Raw genomic sequence first — 25,992 nt, 5'->3', positions numbered from 1 at the left:
CCCTGCCCCTTGCTTGGTTGCTGATCCCTGTCCTTGGAGGAGGATCTCTTACCACTGTCCTCTGTGTGCCACTGGTTGCACAGATTACAGATATCTGTTTGGGTTTGTGCTTGGGAACGTGCTCAGACTCAGAAAAAGGGACCAGGTTTCCCATTCCAGGTTGGACTGGGCGCTCCCAGTAATCAGTAAATCACCTTCTTGAGCCTCACCAGCCAGTGGCTGCCTCAAACCCTCCCAAAGGTGTGACTTTGGAGCTCCTCAGAGCCCACTGGCTCCCTGGCACGGGGGAGTGACACACACTGAAATAACTCCATGGGGAACCCTCTGATGAGCATCCCCCAGGCACAGCCACCCTCAGGAGACCTCCCTGAGGAGCTGTCACCAGCACTGGTCACCCAGGAGGATGGGAGCAGGGAATCACGGGCTGGGCTGGGTGTGAAGGGACAAAAACTCATCTCATTCCTTGATGTGGGCAGGGACACCTTCACTGTCCCAGGCTGCTCCAACCTGGCTGTCATGGTTTTGCTCAGGGTCTCTCTCATGCCACAGCCCATGGTTCAAAATAACACCAGATTCTGTTTTCATTCTCATTAAAAAATTTTAAAAAAGGGAATTGTCTTGTCCTCTTGATTGCCCATCAAACATGCAGTGAGTTTGACCTTAGGACTCAGGAACCAGAAGACAAACAGAGCACACCCGTGTGTTGATATTTGCCGTGGTTTTTGGAGCCTGGTTCATGATCACAGATGGATTGGTGCTGGCAGCATTGAACTGTCAGACAGATTCCTCCCCAGATGAAGATAAAGAGCTTGGTTTTGCCAAGGGGTGAATGTATTCTTTATGAGACCCAGCAGAGATGTAACTCAGCACCTTGCTCCTGACAAGGCTGGCCTTTATTTCCTGGGTCTGCACTGGGGACCTGCCTGAGCTTTCCCATAAGTTTTAGCCCTGATGTGGGGCCAGGATCCACAGTCCTGAACTCAGCTGCTGCTGCTGCTGCAGAGCCACAAAATAACTCCATTGACTTGCACTTTGTGTCCCCATTTGTCTCAGCACTTCCATAACTTGCCCACAGCCCTGTGCTACAAATGGGCTTTTCAATCAGCCCTGTGCAAGGGAGGAGCTGGGAGAGGAGGCACCAGCCTTTCCTGGGGGGAGCTGGAAGGAGCCTGCTGTTCACCCAAACCCCTTCAAACATCCCCATCAGGGCAGGAGGGGGAAACAGAGGGGCATTGCTAGAAAAGACTTGCAGAGAGCTGGGAATGAGTGGAGCAGTGAAAAAGGGGAAGTGTCTTCAGGGGGTGATAATGTTAATCTCTGGGTCCAACAGCAGCAGCACCTGGAGCTGCTGGAGAGAGCCCAGAGGGGCTGGAGCCAGGCTGGCAGAGCTGGGGGTGCTCACCTGGAGAGGAGAAGCTCCAGGCAGAGCTCAGAGCCCTGGCAGGGCCTGAAGGGGCTCCAGGAGAGCTGCAGAGGGACTGGGGACAAGGGCTCCCACTGCCACAGGGCAGGGATGGACAGAGGGAAGCAATTCTTCCTTGTGAGAAGAATTCCCATTCGTGGCTGGCCCTGGGATGTGACAGCACAGCTTGTGCTCTCTGTAAGGCTGGTGCCAGATGATGAGCAGAGTGTCCCTGGATTCTGGGCTCCTGTAGCCCAGAAATTCCTGGTCCTTCAGCAGAATCCCCCTCGCCACTCACGGAGCAGTGAAATTCCAGCAGGAGCTGGTAAAGAGCAGATTGTGGCCATCCCTGCAATGCCTCAGCCCTGCCTCCTGCTCTGCACACTGGGCTGTGCTCTCAGAGGGTCACAGGTATCCCTGGGGTGGGGAGAGTCAAGGTGGGCTGAAGATTCACCTCCTTTCATCACTGGGATTCAGCGCTTCCCCCTTTCTTCACAGAATGTATGTCCAGCCCATGTGGGCACAGAAATGCCTCTTGATTTCTTTTGCTCGCAGCTTAAAGAGAAAATAACAAAGCTGGTGATTTAGAGGGATACCGAAATCTTTCTTATTACAGATGTCCCTTGTATCCAGCTCCAGGAACAGGCACCTGCAAGCATGGGGCATGTGCTGGCACCTGGGGTAGAGTTAGAGACAGAAAATCAGGAGATGGATTGAGAGAAGAGGTTATTCTGCAGAAAGTGCCCTTGATGTCTTTAATCTCTGCCAGAAATGGGCCCTGTGGTTGGTGTGAGCAGCATCAGGGCTCTGGGGACACCGTGGCAGACCAGGGGCCTGGTGCCACTCTCACTGTGGGATGGCAGCAGGCACGAGGATCTCACAGCCTGGAAAGCCCAATCCTGAGCTTGAATCAGAGAACAAAATGAACAGTTTGGGTGATGGAGGAGATCTCCTGTCACCAGAGGCATCTCAGGTGGTCATAGCTCCTTCCTGGTGCTGGGAGGAAGCTGAAGGAGATAACGGGAAGAGAGAGACCTGGTGTTGCAGACATGGAGGCATTTGCAAAGAAGGACCCTGCAAGGTCTGGGAACTCCATCCAAGCCTTCCCAGTGATGGAGCATGAAGGTGTTTACTGCTGCATTAAATCCTGGATTTCTGTGCTGATCAAGTGTCTCACTCTGAGCACCCCTGAGCTGTGAGGACGGAACAGGAGGAATGGGTAAAAAACCACACAAAATCTAGGGAACTGCAGAAATTCACCTCCATAACGAACTGGTGGCCCTGGCTTATCCTGGAAGTGGCCTGGCTGAGGGGACACAGCTGCCCAGGGAGCATCCAGTGCTGCTCAAGGAACATCCAGTGCTGCCCAAGGAGCATCCAGTGCTGCCCAAGGAGCATCCAGTGCTGCTGAGGGAGCATCCAGTGCTGCCCAGGGAGCATCCAGTGCTGCCCAGCATCTCTGTGAGGCTCTGGAGAGCAGAGAGCTGAGCCCACAGACAGGCAGAGAAGGGCTGGCAGCCCGAGCTGGACCACTGTGTGTGTGCAGGGCCTGGGGAGCAGCAGGAACAGGAGCAGCGTTGTGTGGAGGCCAGGTGGCTCCTCCAGGGATGACAGCATGAGCAGCGCTGTTCCAAGAGATGCTGTTCCGTGCCCATCCTGCGGGGATGGACGGCAGCGGGGTGGGAGCACTGCTGGGCTGCTGGCAGGGGGCTCTGGGCCGGGGGGTTCCTGAAGGCAGGGGCTGCACCGGGCATTTAAAGAGTTTATGGAGCTGAGGGAATGCCCAGGTGTGCAGGTGGTGTTGGACAGGGAGAAGGGGCGGCGATGTGTACCATTAACGATGTACCCCATCAATGATGTACCCCATTAACTATGTGCCCCATTAATGTCATACCCCATCAATGACGTACCCCATCAATGACGTACCCCATTCACGATGTACCCCATGAATGTCACCCCCAGGGCGAGGTGCTGCCCAGCAGAGCCCCGGCCGGGCTGCAGGGCCGCAGGGGTTAACCCCGCGGCTCCCGCACCACCTCCCCGCCCGCCCTCCCTCCTCCCTCCCTCCTGCCGCCGCCGAGGAATTTCCTAAAACACCCCCCAAAAAAGTGGGAACATAACAATAATAAAAAAATTATAAAATACCCACGCTGCGGATCCCCCCTCCCGCTCCGATCTCCGCCTTTAATACCAACAAACAACTCCTGGCTCTCCCTAAAGGAGGCGCCTTTGATCGGAGCGAGACGAGCCCCGCCGGGCACCGGCACCGGCACCCCCGGGCACCGGCACCGACAGCCCCGGGCACCGGCACCGCCAGGCACCGCCAGCCCTGACACCGGCACCGGAGCGCTGCCGGCACCGACAGCCCGGCTCCGGCACCGACAGCCAGCCCCGGGCACTGACATCCCCCGGCACCGACAGCCCCGGGCACCGGCACCGACAGCCCGGCTCCGGCATTGCCGGGCACCGACAGCCAGCCCCGGGCACTGACATCCCCCGGCACCGACACCTCCGAGCACCGATAGCTCCGGCACCGACAGCCCCGGGCACCGGCACCGACAGCCCGGCTCCGGCACCGACAGCCAGCCCCGGGCACTGACATCCCCCGGCACCGACAGCCCCGGGCACCGGCACCGACAGCCCGGCTCCGGCATTGCCGGGCACCGACAGCCAGCCCCGGGCACTGACATCCCCCGGCACCGACAGCCCCGGGCACCGGCACCGACAGCCCGGCTCCGGCATTGCCGGGCACCGACAGCCAGCCCCGGGCACTGACATCCCCCGGCACCGACAGCCCCGGGCACCGGCAGCGGGAGCGAAGCCCTCAGCGCAGACCCCGGCCCATCACCGGGCCACCACTGGGCCACCACCGGGCAGCGCACCCCGGGCACGGGAGCGGAGCCCCAGGGCACCGGCAGCGGGCTGCGATGCTTCCCGGGGCGGGTCCCCTCGCCTTCCTGCTCCGGTGCCTCCTGCTCCTGCTCGCCTCCGAGAGCCCAGCCCGGGCCCGTAAGTCTCACCCGCGCTTGTCCCGCGGCGCCGCTTCCCTCCGTGCCTCAGTTTCCCCGGCAGTTTGCGGGGTGCTGGGCGGGCACACGGAGGTGTCTGGGCACGGCAGGTGCCGAACACCCCCGGCATGTCCCGGGACGTGCAGCCGGCCGGGTTTGCTGTCCTGCCCTGCTGGGGACGCACACGGCGGTGTCCCCTGCGCCCGTGCTGTCCCCGCCTGCTCTGCGGGGCTGGTGAGGGGGCGCCGGGGCTGGCAGGGGCGGCAGGGAGGGCCGGGACCCCCTCCATGGGCTGGGAATGCCCCGGGCAGGAGGGGCTGTGCCACAGACCGTGCTCCGCACGGATCCCACCCTGCCCGAGGGCATCTCCCCTCCGAGGGGGAACGGGACAACGACAATGCCTCCGCCGCCCAAAACAAAGCTGGGGGCTCTGCTCTTTCCTCCAGATCCATCCCCTGTCCATCCCTGGTCCATCCCTTGCCCATCCCGCACTCTCTGCCCCTCTTGCTCCCTGCTGAGGCACAGAAGGGTTGGGATAAGGACGGGAGGTTTGGCACTACCACGGAAAGGCTCGAAGGACTTGGCCAGAGCTGCTCAGGAGTTTGGAGGGTGCTGGACGTGTTAACTGGGCGGGGAGGTGGGCTTGGCTTGGGAAAAGCGCCGGGACCCTCCCCGTGGGTGCTGGGTGACATGGCAGAGCCCCCAGGGCTCCGGGCAAACTGGAGCAGGACCTGCCGTGTCCCTGCAGTTATTCCTCCCTTTAATCTCCTGGAATCCCAGCGGAGCCTGCCGGTGGCTCTGTCAGGGTGATTTACAGCGTGCCTGCTGCCAGCAGTGCATTAGGCACTCCAATAACCATCCTCCTGGAGGGAGTGAGGGCCCAAAATGTGAGCCCTGCGTCGCCATCCCGGCCCTGGGGCGTGCTGGGGGCATGGACGGGGCTGTGCAAAGCCCTGGGGAGCAAACTCTGGTGAATTCAGCTCCTCTCCCTTCCCTGGGCTCATCCAAACCCAGCACACAGCATCTGCCCCTTGAGCAGGGTGTGGGTGCGGGTCCCTGCCCCTGCTGGGAAGGGCAGGGATGTCCAGGAGGTGAGGCAGGTGTGAGGTGAGGGGTTTGCTCTTTGCAGGTGGCAACAGCCCCTAAGCTGGGCATAAACTGTGCTGGGTGGGGGCAGGAGGGTTTGTCTGCTCTGGGGAGATGTTGGGGGCTGTTTGCAGGACTGAAACGTTGATGGAGAGCTGGTGGCTGTGGGATTGGAGCAGGGCTGGAACACTCCAGCTTTGCCACAGGGCTCACCTCACCACGTGGAGGGCTCGGCCAGGACTCACCTCGAGGTCACGGGCAGGCTGGTTTGGGTGGCAGAGTCATCACCAAGCCGTGGAATCATCACCAAACTGTGGGTTTCTCTCACTGCCCACCTCTGCAGGCTCCCCTCTGCTCAGGGCTGGTGTGCAGGGAGAGTGGAGACAGGAATAAATTAGTTACGAGCAGGCTCATCAGCCAAGGGACCTACAGTGTCGTGGCTAAAAATAGGTGAGCAGCAGAAATGCCCGGGCTCCAAGGCAAGTCAGGAAAGAAGAATTTGCCCACAGAAACAGGCTATTTTAGGGGATTTGCACTCCAGCTGAAGAGAAGTATCAGAGGCACAGGTTACTGGGACGAATGTGCTGCATTCTGAGTAATTCAGGGGCAGTGGGTGAGCACAGGGATGTTTTGGCTGGAGGCATTTAGACACCAGCATCTCTGGAGAGCACAGGGCAGTGGATTTCCCCAGGAGCTTGGAAGCTGCTGTTTAATTTTTTTTAAATATGGTTTCTGGAGAAAAGGGGGTTCCTGGGATCCCTCAAAAGTTTGGATCCAGCAGGGAGGAAAGGTGCTCCAAGATGGGAAGGACCAGGATGGAAAGCGAGTGCTACCCACGGTAAGGGAGAGGTGAGGGCTGCACACCCTGCTATAGGTAACAGAGCATTCCCTTGGGAAGGAGGGAATGCAGAACCCTGTCTGCCTGGCTTCTCCACTCTGGAGAGCTCAGAGGTGCTTCCTGAGGCTGCATTTTCATGGCTACAGAGCTCTCCAGGCTCCCAAAGTGCCCAGAAGGCATTTGCAGCCCAGAGCTGAGCGGGGCGAGTGTGCAGGACTTGATGTGGATGCGAGCAGAGTCTTTGGGATGCCACATGTCAGGGGGCCCGTGTGTTTCAGCCAGTCCCTGCTCAGCAAATCTGCATTTTAAGCCCTTCATAAATACAAGGCTGTCACAGGAGCGCCTGGACTCTGTGTACCAGACGGTGCTCTTTGCACTTTATTTATGGCTGCTCTTAGAAACTGCTGTGCACGAGCTCCTCCCTGGTGCCCAGCACGGCCCTGGCTGGCAGGTGTGTGACCCCCAGAGAGGCTCTGGGAGCTGGGAGCCCAGCTCAGGCATGCCCTGCTCCAGGGACAGCGCCCAAGGTGCTCTCTGGGGATGCAGGACCAGCATCAGGATGGAACAGGAGAGCAGGAGTGAGGGGAGATGAGCAAGACCCCACAGCCTCCTGCTGAGCCACCAAACTGCTCAGAAGACTCCCAAAATGACAGAACCCCACGTGGCTCGGGTGGGAAAGGCCAGGTAAAATTAAAGATTCAGGACAGGTACCTTGGCAAGCTTTCCAGCTACCAGGAAATTGAAACCTCACCAGGGGCTGTGGCAGAAGCCCTGAGCAGCATCTTCACCAGGTGCTCCAGAGACACCAGTCCAGGGTGACAAACTGAAGGGTGTGGAGAAACCCACCCTGGCTGCACCTCTCACAGCACGAGAAGGGTGTGCATCTCCTTGGGATGCACCTCAACAACTCCAGACACCAACAGGGTGCCACCCCACAGCTTCCTGACCTGCTCTAGGTCCAGAGAAGTAAACCCACAGGACTTTGCTGAGTGTGCTGCTGCTGAAGGTGCACTGAGCTCACCCTGCTGACCAGCACGGGAGGAATCCACTGCCACAAATGGCTGTTCACTCCATCCCAGTGACCTAGGATGATGTCCAGAGTTTGACCTCTGAACATGAAATTATTAACATGGCATGGGAAAAAATGGTCCAGAGCCTTCAGCTTTTAAGCCCCATCCATCCATCCATCCATCCATCCATCCATCCATCCATCCATCCATCCATCCATCCATCCATCCATCCATCCATCCATCCATCCATATCCCTGCCCAAGCATGCTGGCACCTCTTGCCAAAGCCCCAGCACTGCAGAGATGCCAGCAAGTGTCTCCTGCTGCCCAGCCCTGCCAGTCAGCTTTAATTTTACCAGCAGCCCTCTGCAGACATGAATCAGGCTGCTTTCGAGGGCTGGACCCAAACCAGGGCTCCACTTGTGATTAAATGTTTGCAGGGAGCAGCCAACTGGCATGGGAGCTGCGAGCTGAGCGTCACACCAAGGCAGCTCTGTTTCTTCACCCTCAGCATAATTCATGGGGATGCTGCAAGCAGGGAGAGATGAAGTCATTTTCTCACCCTTTTGCAAAACCATGATTTTTTTTTGTTTAGATTTTTTTTTTTGTAATTTTGTTTTGTTTTGTTTTGTTTTTTCCTCTCTCCTCTGGGTTTCCTCATGCTCAAGCCACATGCTCTCTAGTTTTGTGTGGTTTGCTGTAAGCTCGTGGCCAGGAGCAGGGAGTTGCTGGCTCTCAAGAGCTGTGGGGACAATGTGAAGCCCTGAGCAGGGAAAAGGAAGGAGAACACCTCTGTCTGTCCCTCTGATAACCCCCAAAGCCACTGCAGACACCCACACGGGCTGTGCCTGGGCCAGCCAGCCCGGACAGCTGCTGCTCACCACTTGTGAAGGTGCAGCTTGGGGAATCAAGTGCCTAAAGCCATCCAGGAGAGGCTCAAAGACAAGGAGAGGGCCTATAAACACCTTTGTGGACCCATCTTGCAGGGAGCATTTCTGTTTCAGAGTGAAAACCCGATTTCCTGCCTCAAACCCACCCGTTCTGTTCCTTTCTTGCAAAGGGAGTCCAGTTTGCTCAGAGGGGCTGCCACTTGGGCCAGACGGGTCCCAGGGTAAAAAACGCACGAGAATAAAATAAAACTGGGGGGAACCAATCAAAATCTGGTCTTGGTGTGCGGGATGTGGGGAACGAGGCGCAGGCCGTGCTTGCTGTCGCCCAGGAACAGCCCCGTTTCTCACCTGGCCTCTCCCGCTTGCTTGCAGGGCCGGAGGCGTTCTGCGACTTCAACGGCAAGAAGTACAGCCCGGGGGAGAGCTGGCACCCGTACCTGGAGCCGCAGGGGCTCATGCTCTGCATCCGCTGCAGCTGCGCCGAGGCACGTCGGGCACCGGCCCACCGCGGCGGGCAGCGAGCCGGGAACGACCCGGGGCTGCCCATGGCGCCAGGGACGCTGCTGCTGACAATAACGGAAACAACGACATTAATAACAGCTGTGCTAATAACAACAATGCTCACAATAATGCTGATAACAATAATGGAAACGACAACATTAATAACAGCTGTGCTAGTAACAACAATGCTCACAATAATGCTGATAACAATAATGGAAACGACAACATTAATAACAGCTGTGCTAGTAACAACAATGCTAACAATAATGCTGATAACAATAACGGAAACGACAACATTAATAACAGCTGTGCTAGTAACGACAATGCTCACAATAATGCTGATAACAATAACGGAAACGACAACATTATTAACAGCTGTGCTAATAACAACAATGCTCACAATAATGCTGATAACAATAATGATGCTAATGTTGCTAATAATAACAACAATAACAATAACAACAACAACAATATAATAATAATAATAATAATAATAATAATAATAATAATAATAATAATAATAATAATAATAATAATGTTGCTGCTAATGCTAATAATAATAATAATAATAATAATGTTGCTGCGAATGCTCCTATTGCTGCTGTTAATACTGCTGCTAATGCTGCTGCTAATACTGCTGCTAATAACAACAACAACAACAACAATAATAATAATAATAATGCTTGTTGGGAAGGATGAAACTTTGACAAGAAAGTCTCACAGATACTAAAATAATAATAATGCTATTAATAATAATGCTATTAATAATAATAACAACAATAATAGCGTTGCTGCGAATGCTCCTAATGCTGCTGCTAATGCTGCTGCTAATGCTAATTCTGCTGCTAATACTCCTGCTAATCCTGCTGCCAATGCTGCTAATATTGCTGCTAATGCTGCAGCTAATACTGCTGCTAATGCTGCAGCTAATACTGCTGCTAATGCTGCTGCTAATGCTGCTGATAATAACAACAACAACAACAACAACAATACTAATAATCCTTGTTGGGAAGGATGAAAGTTTGACAACAAAGTCTCACAGATACATGTGCTTGGCAGAAAGATTTTTAAATGTAGAGTGTGATGAAGGAATAGAGATGGAAGCAAGTTTTGATACAGAAGAAAAGAATTGCTGAGCCAGTCTTACTGGACAACTAAGGAGGCAAAGCGTGTGTTAGTTAGAAGGGGTTTTTATAGCTTAGAGCAAAGGATAAATTTACTTCAAACAAGAAGATGTTTTTACTAAGCAGGAAGATAGCACAGGCAAACAAATCTGCCGATGTGGCAAGTAGAAAAAAGGTCTCAGAATTTTCTGCTATAATGGTAATAACAATAACACTAATAATGCTAATGCTAATAATAATAATGATGATGATGATGATGATGATGTTGCTGATAATGCTGCTGCTGCTGCTGCACTGGGGCTTTGCTCGGCAGCTTTGCAGCAGATCGGTCCCACTGTCTCATTTCAGCAGATAAGTTATTTTTTATGCAGGCAGACAATGATGGGCCAAGGGAAGGGTTCTAAACCAGAAGAGAGGAGATTGAGACTGATATTTAGAACAAGAAGCCTGTGAGGGTGGCAGGCCGAGGGCTGCTCTGGGGTGATGGGTGAGGGACCCAGGCAGGGCTGGAGCCATCCCTGGCGAGCACAGCCCGCACAGTTTGTGACACACAGTTTGTGACAGCGTGTCCCTCCTCCTGCAGGAGGGCCGAACGCTCCCTGGGGACTAACCAGCCTGTCTGTCTGTCTGTCTGTGTGTCCTTCTGCAGAACACCAGCATCAGGTGCTCCCGGATCCAGTGCCCGGCGCTGCCGTGCGCCAGCCCCGTGACGGAGCCGCAGCAGTGCTGCCCGCGCTGTCCCGGTGCGTGGGCACCCCTCGGGGCAGGGCACAGGGTGGCCGTGCCACACAGGGCGGTGGCACCCAGCCCCGGCTGCTCTGTCCCTCCAAAAATCCCCTTCTGATGGAAAAGGGCTCTCTCCCCATGCCCCCATCCCCAGAGCTCTGTGGGGACAAAGTGTCAGTTCACACTTCTGGGGCAAAACAGGAGCTGGCAACTTGTTCTGATCATTTGCCAGCAAAGTGTCTTGGATTAAAAAAAAAAAAAAATTTAAAAAAAATTTAGGGAAAAAAAATTATAGTTTTTGAACAACTTCCTTCTCTGCACTGGAGACTAGCTCAAGTTTTAGCCCAAAAGTTCTTCTGCTTTACCACTACTGATTGCCTAATTTTACCTCAATATGGTGAGAATGAAGACCTCACCTCAAGATTTAGTCTCAAAACTTTCCTTACCAGAGTGCTGGCAGAGCTAGTCATAAACCACGAGTGATTTGAGAAATTAGGGGAAAAAATAGGAAAAAAAACTCATTAATTTTAATTTTTTGCTAATTACCTATGAGACAATCCCTTTTTACTCGACTTCACCTGAATCTGGCAATGGTTACAATCAGGGGAGGGGAAACCCCAATAATTTTTTTAGGAGCTTTGTGAGGTCAGGCTTCCAGGTTTTCCCACTGTGCTGAGCTCAGGGCAGCCCCATCCTCCAAAACCTTTTGTACCTTTCCTTGCTGAGCAGCCACGCATTGCTCTGACAATTTGGGGTGCCCGTGGGGTGTGCAGGCCCCTTTGGGGTGGGCTGGGCTGGCTGTGACCCCGCTCCTTGCTCGCCCCTTTTGCAGAGCCCCCGTCCCCGTCCGGGCTGCGGGCGCCCGCCAGGTCGTGCCGCTACAACGGGACCACGTTCCAGCAGGGAGAGATGTTCAGCGGCAGCGAGCTGTTCCCCGGCCGCCAGCCCAACCAGTGTGTGCAGTGCAGCTGCTCCGTAAGCCTCCTCCCCATCCTCATCCTCCTCATCCTCCTCCGGGGCTCACAGCCCTCGCTGCGGCACCCTGTGCCCCTTCTTTGGCGCCAGCACATCAAGAAGGGGCAAAAGAGCCCCAAAAGTACCTTGGCCTGTCATCACACACAGGGGTTACACTGGTTGTAACCTGTCCAGCCTCTGCCTGTGGTGCTGGAATAGCTGCTCTGGGGTGGCAAGAGGAGTGACTGACATGTGGGAATGATGCAGCTTTTGAGGAGGCTGGTTCCCCTCTAAAGAACCCCAGCTGGGTGATGTGAAACACCTGAAACACCTGAAAGAGCCCTCCAATCCAGCTGCACGTGTCCCCAGGAGCCCGTGGGCTCCTTGTCCCTCTGGGCTGTCACTCTGTCTATCTGTCAGGGCAATGCCTCGGGTACACAGGGGGAATAAAGGGCTGGCTGAAGTGGAGCTTCGCTGTGGGGATGTCCCCGGGCTGTGTCTGGTGCTGTCAGCTGCTGGAACAGCTGCGTGAACAGCTGGTCTGACCCTCTTTGGGAACTGCCCCAAGAGCAGAGCCTCTGGGATAATTCCTGCTCTTTTTGGGCACTGGCTCTTGGGGCAGGAACTGCTGGGCAGGAGGAGAAGGAAGGGAGAGGCAGGTGTGGGCTCCCTGGGGGCAGAGCAGAGTCTGCCAGATGCTGCCACCCACCACACTGCCCTCATCCCCTTCGTGCTCCTTGCACAGCAGTTTGGGTCCTGATGGGAGGAGAGGCAGCTGTGGTTTGCTTTTCTGAGGATATCCTTGGCTGACCTCTTGGTCTTGCTTGACTGGGAGCTTCTGGATACCCCAGAGAAAATTACTGCAGGAAGATCACCTTGCTGTCGAGGGCTGGCTGCTGAACATCCTTTTTTACCCTTTGGAAAAGTGGCAAAAACTTATTCTTGCCACAGACTGGTGCAAATCCACTGCCTGAGGTGGCACTGGGATGCACAAAGGTCAAGGCTGCCCTCAACCTCTGGTTTTCAGCTTGAGTCACCTGCAGCAATGATGTTTTCCAAGTGATCCACTTGGGTCTATCCCTGCACCTCTGTGTGCTTGTCCCTGCTATTGGGGAAATAACCAAGGGAGAGGGAGGGCAGAGCTTTGGTGTGGACCTGGACTCAGAGTCCTGCTTCCCACTTCCACCCCTCTCCTCTGGGTCCTTTTCCTGGCAGATGCCAAGAAAATCCTCTTGGGGGTTGTTCTGCAGGGCTGGGAGGTGTGTGGTGGCTGTTCCAGCCTGGCAGCACTGGTGGTGCCTGCCCTTTTTGGGGAAGGGCAGTGTGTTATCCATGGAACAGCTGTGCCAGGAGAGCACACAGCCCTGCAGGACGGACAGACAGACAGCGCAGCAGGGACAGACTCCAGCTGCCAGCAGGTGCTGGATGACTGGTGGCACGGCAAGATGGATTACCAGGGGGCTTTTGGTCATGGACTCATAAAATCCTGGGATGGTTTGGGTTGGAAGGGGCCTGCGTGGGGGACATACAGCCCTTTATAAGGCTGACAGTGTGTTTTCCCTCCTGCCCTCCTAGGAAGGCCAGATTTACTGTGGCTTGGTGACCTGCCCCGAGCTGCTGTGCTCCTCTCCCTTCAGCGTGCCAGACTCCTGCTGCCAGGTCTGCAAAGGTAACGGGGCTGGGAGTGAGGGCTCCACACCCCAGCTGGCAGCAGGAGCCATCCCGAGCCACTCTGGCAGGAGTTTGGGAGCCTGGGCTGTAAATCAGGCTCCTTGTTATCTCCTGGTTGCACCAGGAAGTGCAAGCTGAGGGCTTGGGCTTTCCTTGGATAACATGGATTGCATGTGCAAGGCTTGGGTTTTCCTTGGATAACATGGATTGCATGTGCAAGGCTTGGGCTTTCCTTGGATAACATGGATTGCATGTGCAAGGCTTGGGTTTTCCTTGGATAACATGGATTGCATGTGCAAGGCTTGGGCTTTCCTTGGATAACATGGATTGCATGTGCAAGGCTTGGGTTTTCCTTGGATAACATGGATTGCATGTGCAAGGCTTGGGCTTTCCTTGTATGATTAACATGGATTGCATGTGCAAGGCTTGGGTTTTCCTTGGATAACATGGATTGCATGTGCAAGGCTCCTGTTTCTCCAGACTCCCAGGCAGGCCAGCATGTGGAGGAGAGCTGCTTTCAGCCCCCAGCATGTTCCAGGACAATGTTTTTCCCTTGCAGATGGCTCCCTTGAGAAGCCCTCGGAAGAGGAGCCCCTGCAGTTGAACAGAGGTGTTGTACGTGACGTTTGCATTTTCAAACCCCTTGCTCCTAGCACAGCCCCCTGAGCAGCTCACAGAATGCCCTGGCACAGTGAGATCCACTGAGAGATCCTTGCACCATGCCCAGCAGCTCCAGGAGGACATCCAGATCCTTGCCCAGCAGAACATGGGCACCTGATTTGCAGGTGGATTGTGCCATGGAATTGAGTCTGGCTGGGAGACACCAGCCTAGGTGGGAGCTCAGGCCAGCACCCAGCAAGGAAAAAGGGACTCCTTGGCTCCTGGGTTCCTTCAGGGCCACATTTTGGAGCTGGGCTGCCCATGCCAGCTCTGTGGGATTAGGTCACTCAGCTCCTGGCTCTGCCCTTTTCCATACTGCTCCAGCACCTACAAAACCTCCAAAACAGACACAAGGGGACCCTTTGTGCTGCGTGTCTTGTCCCAGCACTCTGCTCCTGGAAGCCTGGGATGTTCCTGGGGTGTTCCTGGGGTGTTCCTGGTGTTTCAGCCCTGCTGGCTGGCAGCCACACTCTGGCTCCCCTGGTGCCTCCCAGGTGGGAGAGCAGGATCTGGCCCATCCTCCCTGTCTGTGACACACAGATGCCAGCCCTCCTTTTCCCACCTAGGAAGGACCAGCCCATTTCCCTGTGTGTTTGAGGGATGGAGAATTCCTGAGGGAGCTGGGAAGGGGCTCAGCTGGAGAAAAGGAGGCTCAGGGGGGCCCTTGTGGCTCTGCACAGCTACTGACAGGAGGGGACAGCCAGGGGGGAACAGGGACAGGAGGAGAGGGAACGGCCTCAGGCTGGGCCAGGGGAGGCTCAGGTTGGATATTGGGGAAGTTCCTTCCAACAAAAGGTTGTCCAGGCCTGGCACAGCTGCCTGGCATCCCCATCCCCTGAGGGACTTACGAGCTGTGTGGATGTGGCACTCTGGGACATGGGATAACGGTGGCCTTGGCAGTGCTGAGGGAATGGTTGGGCTCCATGATCTCAGAGGAATTTTCCAGCCTGAATATTTCTGTGATTTATATGGTTTGTGGGCCATTGCTTACCCCTGTGGTCTCTGCCCCATGCACTCCTGAGGGAGGGCGTGCAGGACACTGCATGGCTTTTTCCAGCATGCTTTGGAAGGAAAACAGCTCAGCTGCTGGAGTCTGAATCCCCTGTTTTCCCTGGCTGCTCACAGAGACATTCCCAGGACCAGTGCTTGGGAGAGGTGGTGGGCAGGAAGCCCCCCGGAGCCACCGTGTCCACGGCTCTCAGCTCTTCCCTGGAGCTGATTCCCAGAAGCTTCAAACCCAAGGGAGCAGGGGGCACCACTGTCAAGATCGTCTTGAAAGAGAAGCACAAGAAAGGTAAGGGATGGAGGGGCCAGGCAGGGACTTTTAGTGGCCTCTCCAGAGCTTGGAATTCTTTGAGGATCTGATTCAGCAGCAGGTTTCCACCAGCAAGTCCTTCTGCCCACTCCTCCACAGCCAGCCTCAACCAGGTGTCTCAGTCCTCCTGAGTGCCACTCTCCAAAGTGGGCTGGGAGAAGGCTGGTCCTTGGAATGTTTTGGAGATCTGGGACTTGGGAAGGAAGGAGCTCAGCTGGAAGGCTCCACATGGACCTTCCAGGAGAGTGGCACACAAAGACAGGACATTCCTCCTTGTGCAAGGGCTGGCCCTGACCCAGGGCTGCCCCAGGTGTTCCCCTGGAGCACAGAGTAGGGAAATGAGGAGAGGAGGCCGGTCCCTCGATCCAGAGGGGGAATAACAGCTCCTTTCTCCTCTTGGCCGCTCTCCCACCATTGTGCCTCCAGAAGGTGCCTTGGGCGCGAAGGCCCGGAGGGAACTGTGGGACTCCAGAAATTTCCGTGCAGGAGTCAGCAGGTGGCACTCTTCACTGTGCTTCACTCCTGCCGCGGCCGGGAGGGACCCCGGGCTCCGGAGGGTGGCAGCCGGGTGAGGGCCCCTGCCCCTGCAGGGCGCTCACACCGGGCACAGCCAGCCCCTGGCGCTGGTCCTCTGCCCCGTGGCACCTGATGGGGGGCACCTGCTGGGTCCCTGTGGCACCTGCTGGTCCCTGTTGGCATCTGCTGGGTCCCTGTGGCACCTCTGGTCCCATGCCACCTTCTGTGGTGTCCCGTGCTGCTAGAGAACATGGCTCCTCCACACAGCAGGAGCAGCCATGTCCTCCATGCTCCGAGGCCGTGCCTCCACCGGGCCTCGGGCTGACAAAGGGGAGGAGGAGGAGGGTTCACGTCCCCAGACAGCTCTTTGCTGTGTCTCTCCTGCAGCCTGTGTGTACAATGGGAAGACCTACTCGCACGGCGAGGTGTGGCACCCCGTGTTCCGGCTCTACGGCCTGCTGCCCTGCATCCTCTGCACCTGCAGGGACGGCGTCCAGGACTGCCACAAGCTCACCTGCCCCAAGGAGTACCCCTGCCAGCACCCTGAAAAAGTGGATGGGAAGTGCTGTAAGGAATGCCCAGGTAGGTGGGATCCTGCCTGCTCCTGCAGCTGCCTCCCAGCTCCTGCCCCAGCCTTGGATTAAAGCCTCAGGCTGAGAGAGCCAAAGGGATTCAGGTTGCTGGTGGCTAGAATTCACACCAGACAGGTCCAGCAGGGTTGGAGGGCAGCAGGACCTTCCCAAGGTAAGGAGGATCCCCAGGACACCCACAAGGTTCCATCTGTTGGGAGGATGAGGTCTGGAGTTGTGGTCCAGACTGGGAGTGCTGGGATGGAAGGAGCTTTCAGGGCAGAGGACACACAGCCTGTGTGTCCACAAAAACCAGGGTTAAATTGTGCCAGCTGAGGTGTAAGTGTGAAGGGAGGAGTGAGGACACTTGCCAGGAGAAGGGCTGTCTGTGGCGCTCATGGCTTGTGGGAATTGGAACCCCCATCTCTGGGAGGGGAGGTTGAACACACAGGTCTTGGGGTGCTCCAGGTAGAACTGGGCTGGAGCTGGGACATGGGAAGGGGCAGGAGCACCAGGAGAGGCTGGGAAGGGGCTCGGCCTGGAGAACAAGCAAAGGGCACTGCCACGTTTTGGAACGGCTGCAAAGTTGTTTGAGCTGAGATTTCCAAGGTTTTCCAGCGCCTGAGTGGAGAGGTTCTGAGATGGCCTCCTCAGGGGAGCGCAGGGCAGAAGCTCAGCTTGTTTTAATAAGGTTTTTGATATGTTTATGAGCAGGATTTACGATGTGGTGCCTGGTGGGAATGGGATGTGATGACTGAGCAGAACCCTTCCAGTCTTGCATTCCCACTCTAGTGGGTCTCTCTGGTTTAAATCTGACAACTTTCCCTGCTCAGGTCTCCTGTCTGCTGCTCAGACTTCACTTTATTTCCAATTGACCACCCTGATGCAGCCAGAATGGTTGTGTTCCTGCCTTCCAGCTCTCACAGACAGCGATCACACACACACTGCTCAGCCAGGTCACCTCCCTGCCCTTTCCTTCACTGCCTGCAGGCTTTGCCCAGGTCCTTTCCCAGGTGCTTTCTGTGGCTGTCCTTATCTTCCTCCTTTGTACCAGTAACTTAGTGGTTACTGGTACAAGTGATTTTTCCAAAGGGACCCTGACCCTGGGAATTGCTGTGACGTGTTGTGTGGATGGGGGACACTGCTGTGGGCAGAGCTGGTGACCACCACCTCAGTGTCCCTGCTCCTCCTCCCCATGCTGTGGGAGTGTGAAGCTCCTTGATTGTTTAATTCCCATTGAATTCCAGGGGTTCCTTTGCTGCTGGGAAGGTGAGGCTTTAATCGGGGACTCCATGATCCCAAAGGGCTTTTCCAGCTTGAACAACTGCACATTTCTGGGAATGCCCTGGAGCAGGGGTTTCCCTGGGACAGGTGAGGGTGCTGGGCCGTGCTCACCCTCCTCTGCCTCACGCTGAGCTGCAGAGCTGAGCTCCTGCCCTCTGCCTGCTGAAAAGCTTTGCTTCCCTTTGAACTGGGATTTCCATTCCCTCTCAGAGCAGAAGAGCCCAGGAGCACCCCAGAAAGCCTGGGGGAGAGCAGAATCAGGCCTAAAATAACTGTCTTGCTAAAATAAACCCCAGGCATCTATTTATAGCCAAACTTTCTTTCGAGTAGTGTGAAAAGCTTCAGCATCCAAACTGACTGGGAGAACAAGGCTAAATTCAGCAGAGCTGGGCTCCTCTGCGTTCCAAGGACCACAACCAAAGGCAATAAATCTCCTTCCAAAACCACAGGGCATTCTTAATTACTCCAGATACATTAAAAAAAAAAAAAAAAAAAAAAGAGGGGAAAATGAGCATCCCTTCTTTACCAAGGATGCTGGAAAAGTCACGTAGGACCCAGGGTGGATGTCCTTGTGGTGGCACCCTGTGTGGGGAGGGTGCTGGGGCTGGTGCTGAGCCCAGCTGAGGGGCTGAGCTGGGCACACTGCCCAGGCTGCCCTGCTGTGGGCCATCCCTTGTCTCCCCTGATGTTCCTCCCCAGCAGGAGCGAGATGAGAAGTGGGGAATCCAGCCCCTGCTTTGTGGCCATGGTGGCACCAAGGTCGCTGCAGGAGTATGGGGGATCCAGATGGACAAAACCCCCCTTCCCCATCCCTGCTGGCACAGGGGCAGCTGGGGTCAGGGGGAGTGAAAAACATGGGGATGAGGAGGCCCACAGCTCCTTTATCAGCCTCTCCTTTGCTGCCGCTCCTGGAGCTGGGGCTCGGATCATGGGACGGTGCCCCGAGGCACCAAAGCCACCGAGATGCCTTTTCCATGACCTGGCTGCGGGGATGGTCCCTCCTGCCCCTGTCGATGACCTGTGTCCCTGTGTGTGCTCAGAAAGCAGGGTCAGACCCACGGACGAGGCGGGCAGCCCGCGGTGTGGCGGCGGCCCCGGCCGTGTCCTGGTGTACGCCTTCGTGCCGCCGCGCTCCGAGCCCTCCAAGGACATCCTCAGGACCGTGGCCATCGAGAGGGAGCCGGCAGAGGAGGTGGAAATCTACAACTGGAAGCTGATTAAAGGTGAGCACCATTGTGAAAGCGGCCAGCAGAGCGGGAGGTGTGTGTGGAAACCGATGCTTTCCAAGCTTTGTTCGGTTTCTCTGGCTTTTCTTGCGGCGCTCCACCCTGTGCGTGGTGGATCGAAACCTGCTGACAGCAGGCTGGCTTTCCTGGCTCCCCCATTTCACACCCTCTCCCTGCATTCCATGCAGGCCAGGGGCTGGAAACCACTTCTAGCCCCCCTAACCTCACCACGAGCTGCAGCACCATCTGGGGGCACAGAACATGGGCAACCAAGCAAGGGCCGGGGCTGCTCCTCCAGACCCCCTGCTCTCGTGCCAAATGCACGTGGAAAACAAACAAAGGAATTGTTCTGGTGGCTCTGTGGTTTTGCTTTCACTCCTTTTTTTACACCCCAGTCCACCTACAGCTAGAAAGCAGCTGCAGAGGTGCACAAAGGGGGATGAATTGTCCCCAGCCCATTTTTTGGATGGGTGGGTTTGGATGCTCCTTCCTGTTGGTGTGTGCTCCGGAGGTCAAGGCACAGCAAACACGCTGTCAAAAGGCTCCAATCTCTTGCTCCTTCCCCACACCTTCAGCTCTGCTCCTGTGCATGTGGGGAGTCTGGGGACACCTGGTGCAGTAGATATTTGTGCTGTGTCTCTCTGTGGCCCAGGGAAGCCTCCCAGTGCCCCATTCCTGAGTTTCCACTGGACACACTACCCAAAAGAACTTGAGTGCTTCAGGTTGGTTGTACCTTCTCTATGGATGCAGTGGCCCTTGCCCTGTGTCTGCTGGACTTGTGCAGCCATCCTGGTCCCCTGGTGTGCCCGTGTTTCACATCACTCCCTGGGGAGACCTTGGCCATGGCTGGACATCACCTGAGGCATTAACCCAGGGATGGAGCCCTGGTGGTACCACGTTCCCATGCTGCCCCTGGCACGCTCCCTGCTGCCCGTGCTGCCCCTCCTCAGCAGGGCCTCCCTCACAATGGCACCTTGTGGCTGAGGACAGCTCGGGCCCCGCCGCTTCCTCCCCTGGCTCCTTGGCAGGGCAGCACCCAAACCCTGCCGGCACCTTCCGAGGCCAGCAGCCCCAGTCTGCATGGAGCTCCCCAGCCCTGCCAGCCAGGGACAGGGGAGGCCCTTGTCCCCGAGGCCAACACGGCTCTTTTGCTTGGCACGGCGCAGTGTTGTTGTTGGGAAACAGCATGAGCTCACTCACATATGGATTCCACCTCTCTGTGGGCCGTGGCTCCACCAACAGAGCAGCGTGTGTGGAGCAAAGAGCCTGCAAGTCACACCTGGACCTGGTCCATTGCCTTTGTATGGGCTCATGATACCTACGTGGCCTCATCTATTTCTGGGCTGGGATGGTTTCCTCCACGGAGCAGGAGTTGGGAGGAGAAACCAGCACCAGCTCCAGCCAAAGGTTTTGCCCAGCTGGCTGGTGGTGCACAGCTGGCCTCCACAAGAGTTGCAGTGAGGGCTTCCCCATCTTTTTAGGTTCTGAACATCACCAGCAGTTTTGAAAATCTGATGTTTTTGACCTGTTGTCCTCTCTGTCCTTGCCAATCTTCTCACAAATCCCCTTTAAAGCACTGAGAACAGTGCCCCAGCAATTCGCTCCATCCCATCCCAAGGGCTGCCAGGAGTGCTCCTGCCTGTTGGATGGGATGTGTGTGCCAGGAAATGGCACTGCCCTGTGCCAGCTCCATCCACCCTGCCTCCCCACTGCTGGACTGTCCTTAGCCTGTGCTGCCTTCCTCTGCTGCTCCCAGCTCCTGGGATGTTGGGAATGACCCTCCTGGGGCCAAAGGTCTCAGCCAGCTCTCTGAGAGCTCTTGGGGAGCATCATCCAGGTCCTTGATTAAAAGATGTTTATCTCTTGTAGCTCTTGTTTAAAATATCCTCTTGGTTACTAATGTGCTGGAAAGTGCTCCATCAGCCCCGGGACTGTAAGCACACCCTCCTGCTCCTTTCTAATTATAGACCAGAAGAATTTATTGAACACTTGTGCCTTTCTTGCGTCAATAACAGTTTTATTATCTCCATCCAGTGTCTTCTTTTGTTACTGGTAGGACTTCTTTACCCAACCCACTGGAAGGACTAAGTAACCGTGCAAAAATCCATCTATTTCTCTCTCTGCCTTTGACTTCCTGTACTAATTTTCCACAGTTGATAACATCTCATTTATCTGGCTTGTGAGGCAGTTCCCCTTCATTACATACCCTTTTCATGTGTAATTGCTGCTGGGAATCAGGGAAAGTCTCTTAACCAAATAAGGGGGACCACGTTTCCTCTCCCATCTGCCGGCAGCAAGGGGCTGGCTGTGCCTGAGTGAGAGGTGGGGAAGGATATTCCAGGCATACCTGCCTGCCTTGTCATGCCTTGCAGGAGAGCAGGATTGCCAGATCCCTGATCCCACAGGAAGGGCACTGTCATTGCTAAACACAGGTTCTGGTTTGCAGGGGTCACACATCTGAGTCAGCAGCTCCACAGAGGGTCAGTGCTGCCAGGGGCAGAAATATCAATCCCTGCTGAGGTCAATTGTGTTTGTTCCTGTGCTGGAGCACTTTCAGCACTGCTGACCAAGAGATGGAAACCTTTGGTGCTTCCAGGAAAGGAGATCACCTGAGCATGGAGGGGAGCATTGGTGCTTGAGAGTGAGCAGAGGGGCCCCATCATCCCTTTGCTCTCACCTTTATTTATTTTATATTTTTAGGGGAGATGGAACTCCTGCAGGGCACGATGCTTTCTGGAGCAACAAAATCCCATTGCTTTCACCTGCTCCATGGTGAAACATCCTGGCTCAACAAGCAGTGGCTGCTTTCATAGAACCACAGAGTCTTAGCATGTTTGGGTTGGAAGGGAGCTTCAAACCTGCCCTGTTCCACACCCCTGCTGTGGACAGGACACCTTCCACTGTTCCAGTTTGCTTCAACCTGGCCTTGAACAATTCCCAACTTGTGTGGCAGCCACAGCTTCTCTGGGCAACCTGTGCCAGGGCCTCACGGGGAAGAATTTCCTCCTAATATCTAATATGATACTCAAAGGAGATGTCTCCTTGGAGCCTTGGCCAGCCCTGGCTCCATTGCCAGCTCCCACCAGGATCTGGCAGCAGGTCCTGCACCAAGCCAGGGCCCTGGGACAGGCAGTGTCGGGAGGGGACAGAGAATCCAACCTGTGTGAGCCTTGAGCTGGGCACTGCAGAATCTGATGCCCTGTGTCCCCCTCTGCAGGAATATTCCATCTGATCCAGACCAAGAAGATCAGCAAGCAAGAATTCAAGCAAGAGGCACAAAACTTCAGGCTGATCACCAGGACAAACGAAGGTAGGGAGAGAAAAATCCCCTTTCCTCACTCCTCCAGCACTCCCTCCTGATTTCCTGCTCTGCTCTGGCCCTTCCAAAGGCTGTGTGAGTCCCAGCCTGGTGTGGGAGCTGAGCCCTGGGGACAGCACTTGTGCAAGTGTAGCCGTGCTGGGGCTGACCTGTCTTCACACCCCACGCAACACTCCTGCTTACAGCCACATTTTCACTTTATGGCATAGGAAAGGGCAGCCAGCTTTCTAAAAGCGGCTGCACTCTTGTGAAATCCAGAGGTTTTGTCTCTCCAGAGCTGGTAAAACTGTTTGATTTTTATATCTAATCCATCTGGTGCTCCTGGGAGCATGGGGGGAGGGCAAAAAAAAAATGGTGCAAGGGATTAGCGAAAAATCAAACTGTTGAAATGTGTTTTAAAACCATCCAGGCTGTTCCGGGATGTGCGTAAACATGACGGAGAGCAGGAATGCCTGTGTGGAGGGAGCTGCCGGCTGCTCCCCGCTGGCTGGGCCGGCTCAGAGCCGTGCCTGCAGGGTGCAGCACCCGGGGCTGTGGCTCACTCCCAGTGCCCCGGGGCTGTTCTCACCCCCAGTCCCTCTCAGACAGCATCTCTGACCAAACAAACCCTGGGGGATTGTCCAGTCCCTGCTGCCAGGCCGTGCTTCACACCCTGGTGCGGTCTCTGGCACGTGCTCCTTCTCCTTGCCTCAGTTTCCCCTGGCAAACAGCCCTGTTGTGAAACCGTCCCGCTGCCGTGGCTGTGAGTTCTAGGAAAGCTCTGACCCACGATTTCCTCACAGCAGAAGGTTAATGCAGCCAGAAAACCCTCCCTCACCCCTGGGGTGATGACACTGGTGCAATCCTTGCTGGGGTTGCACTGAGGAGACAGAACACCTGGAGGGGAAGGAAGCACCTCCAGCCACCTCCTGCACATCTGGGGATTCTTTAGGGAGCAAGGAGAGGGACTGGGACACTTTGTCCTGGTTTGGGGGGGCTTTCACAGCTCCACATGTGATTTGCTGGGAGTCTGCAGCTCCTTGGGGGATCTTCCCTCTTCTTCTGCAGCAGGATTTTCCCCTACCAGAGTTTGCTGAATGGAGACCCAAGGCTGAGGCAGCAGCACAAAAATAAATATAAATGGGGAAGATTGAGCAACCCACCCTCAAATGGGGCTGACAGAAGGGAGGAGAGAACCCTACCTGTCCAATGGCCATGACACTGAAATTTTGGCTTCCCAAGGTTGAGACAGAGGCAGAATGCTTCCCACCCTGAGAGGCAGAAAGTCAGCCCAAATCTGAGACATGTTGGGGAGGACAGGGACCTACCACATAAGAGCACCATTTAAAGAGGTGCAGAGGAAGGTTTGTCCCTGTTTCAGCCTGAGCTCCTTTTCTTTTCACACTGTGTGAGTGTTTTGCACAAAAAGCACTGTAAGTGCCACTGACTGTGCCACTGCTGCATTGCAAGGGTGAGAGCCCCTCCGAGCCCCATTTTAATTGCAGTACCTGTGGCTGGGGTCAATTTAACTGCAGTACCTGTGGCTGGGATCCCCGAGGAGCTGCTCTGAACACGGCCTGCCCCGAGGCTGTTGCTAATGTCTGTCTGTCTGTCTGTCCCTGCTGATTCAGGTCACTGGAACATCTTCCGAGCGCAGACGTCAGAGCTGAGCATGACAGAGAGCCCAGAGAAGGAGACAAAGACCTTGTAAAGCCAAGAACTCTCCTCTAGCTATCGATTTATCTACACACAGACACACATACACATATACCCCAACCCCAGAGCTGCATTACTCAGTAGACTGGCACTGCAATACAGGTTACACTAGCGGGAATTCCAGCGACTCCAGAGAACCATCCCAATCCCAACCCATGGGAACCACAGCCGGGCAGGTGCCAGGAGGAGGAGGGATCCATCCCAGACACCCCGGCATTCCTGAGGAGCGCGGCAAAGCAGGACATGACCGTGCTTCTCACCAGGGCAAAGATGACCTGCAAGGGAGAAAAATCATCCCTCCCTCTTTCCTTGGAGCCCCTGGGAGCTGCAAAGGGGTTTCTTTGGCTGGATACCCTCCAAGGGGTGTTCTTTGAACAATCCCCTCTCTTCTAGCTGGGATGATTCCTTTCCCTCTTTGCAGGGAAAGGATTATTTTCCCTGGGATGATTCTCTTCCCTCTTTGCAGGGAAAGGATTCTTTTCCCTGGGATGATTCCTTTCCCTCTTTGCAGGGAAAGGATTCTTTTCCCTGGGATGATTCTCTTCCTTCTTTGCAGGGAAAGGATTCTTTCCCCTGGGATGATTCCTTTCCCTCTTTGCAGGGAAAGGATTCTTTTCCCTGGGATGATTCTCTTCCTTCTTTGCAGGGAAAGGATTATTTTCCCTGGGATGATTCTCTTCCTTCTTTGCAGGGAAAGGATTCTTTTCCCTGGGATGATTCCTTTCCCTCTTTGCAGGGAAAGGATTATTTTCCCTGGGATGATTCTCTTCCCTCTCTGCAGGTCACCTGGAGATGTAGGTTTTGGGAGGAGCCAGCTGCTGGCAGGGTCTGAGACCCTGGGCACTGCACTAAGGTCGCTGCTCAGCATTTACTGTGCTACATATTTATATCTATCCTATATAATATCTACCGGGCTGTATTCACAGGAGGGGCATCTCCCAGAGGGCAAACAGGATCATTTCTGCAGCATGGGGAGGAGGGTGTGCAGCAGCATCCCCTTCCCCCTGTTTGGAAACAGCTTTGGGGGATTTTTGGATTGTTTTGGTACATATATTTATCCCTGGATTCTTGTTTTATTCCCTTTTGATAAATCTATTTATTTGGAGATCCAACTCTGTCTGACAAATCTGATTAAAAGTCTTCTTGATTCAGCTTCCTGTGCTGGTTCTCCTTTCCCTGTAGGGTCTGTGTCAAGGCTCAGGGGCCCTGGTGGGATCTGGTTCCCCTGCATTCACTCGAGACTGGGATGCAGAGAAATCCCACAGAAGCTTTGCTCATCCACAGGGGATCACTCCTTCCCATTCGCTGGCGGTCTGCTCATGGCTCTGGGCTGCAAACAGAGCTCACCAGGGCCCCACAACAGGGCTGAGGTGCCCAGGTTTATCCAGGAGAGAGCCCCTGGGAGGCTTTGAGCATGAGGGGGCTCCCATCCATGGTGGGAGGTGAAGGGACAGGGGCAGAGCCACCTCCTTGCCCCAGGGCTGCCAGCCTGGCTGGAGCTGTGTGCATGGAGGGAGGATGCTGCCAGCGCTCTGACCCCTCACTTGGCAGCCCAATTAGCCTAACGGCCCTGGTGTGATCTAACTGGAGCTGAGCCCGGGGCCAATTTGTGCTCATTTCCCAGCACTGGAGGCGTTTGGAGTGCGGCTGCCCCGGTGGGGTCACGGCGAGGGCTGGGAGGGAAGCAGTACGAACTCTGCTCTGCCTGGGCCAGGTGAGGCTCCTGCAGGTATCCACAGGATACCTGAGCCCATCCAGGCTGTCCTGGGGCCAGGACAGGCACAGCTCAGTGCCTCACACACAGCAGCGCTGCTGGAGACAGGGCTGTGACAGGCACAGGACTGGGACAGGCTGCAGGCGCGATGGAGCTGTGGGAATGCGGTGTCAGTGATGCCAGGATGCCCAGCCAGCCTCGCCAGGAGCCCGCTCTCCCCTGCCAGGGGGCACCGCTGGGATTAACCCTTCTAATCGGATCAGCAGCCAAGGGGCAGAAGCCAGCGCCTGGCTCGCCGTGCCTCCGTGTCCGTGCGTCCGTGTCCGTGCGTCCGTCCGTGCGCAGGCAGGGCCCCGCCGGGAGCCCGGGCTGCGAGCGGGGTGGATGCGGGGACGCCGCGCCCCGGCACTGCCGCCTCCCACCGTGCGCACACCCGTGGGCGAGGGCAGCCCCGGCTGCGGCTGCAGAGGGGGCCGCGATGGAAG

At 55.7% G+C, this 25,992-nt stretch overlaps 2 protein-coding genes across 2 annotated transcripts in view; one reads left to right on the top strand and one right to left on the bottom strand.

The window, feature by feature from the left end:
- Positions 1–8,686, bottom strand: part of RNF169 (ring finger protein 169) — a 30,146-nt gene extending 21,460 nt beyond the window's left edge. The window contains exons 1-2 of the mRNA XM_063150267.1: positions 8,582–8,686; positions 5,742–5,857 (exon numbers count right to left, since the gene is read on the bottom strand). The gene's annotated coding sequence lies outside the window, so the exon portion shown is untranslated. The remainder of the gene's footprint in view (positions 1–5,741; positions 5,858–8,581) is intronic.
- CHRDL2 (chordin like 2) lies at positions 4,539–25,019 on the top strand. Its single transcript, XM_063150358.1, has 13 exons — positions 4,539–4,644; positions 5,856–5,946; positions 6,662–6,785; positions 8,563–8,718; positions 10,508–10,601; positions 11,417–11,559; positions 13,114–13,207; positions 13,769–13,824; positions 14,995–15,163; positions 16,088–16,282; positions 18,594–18,776; positions 21,997–22,089; positions 23,709–25,019. The coding sequence occupies exons 1-13, from the start codon at positions 4,539–4,541 to the stop codon at positions 23,786–23,788; spliced, it is 1,584 nt and encodes a 527-aa protein (XP_063006428.1). The 3' UTR covers positions 23,789–25,019.
- The last annotated feature ends 973 nt before the right edge of the window (positions 25,020–25,992 follow it).

Source organism: Melospiza melodia, chromosome 2, assembly GCF_035770615.1.
Source record: "Melospiza melodia melodia isolate bMelMel2 chromosome 2, bMelMel2.pri, whole genome shotgun sequence".
NCBI lineage: Eukaryota > Metazoa > Chordata > Aves > Passeriformes > Passerellidae > Melospiza > Melospiza melodia.
Note: the sequence above shows the minus strand (reverse complement) of the source record. Positions and strands in the feature narration are given on the sequence as shown.

Coding starts and splice junctions, on each gene's coding strand:
- CHRDL2 (XM_063150358.1), top strand. CDS start 4,539: ATGTCCCGGGACGTGCAGCCGGCCGGGTTTGCTGTCCTGCCCTGCTGG. Junction 8,719..10,507: donor TCCGCTGCAGCTGCGCCGAG/GCACGTCGGGCA, acceptor GTCCTTCTGCAG/AACACCAGCATCAGGTGCTC. Junction 15,164..16,087: donor GAAAGAGAAGCACAAGAAAG/GTAAGGGATGGA, acceptor TCTCTCCTGCAG/CCTGTGTGTACAATGGGAAG.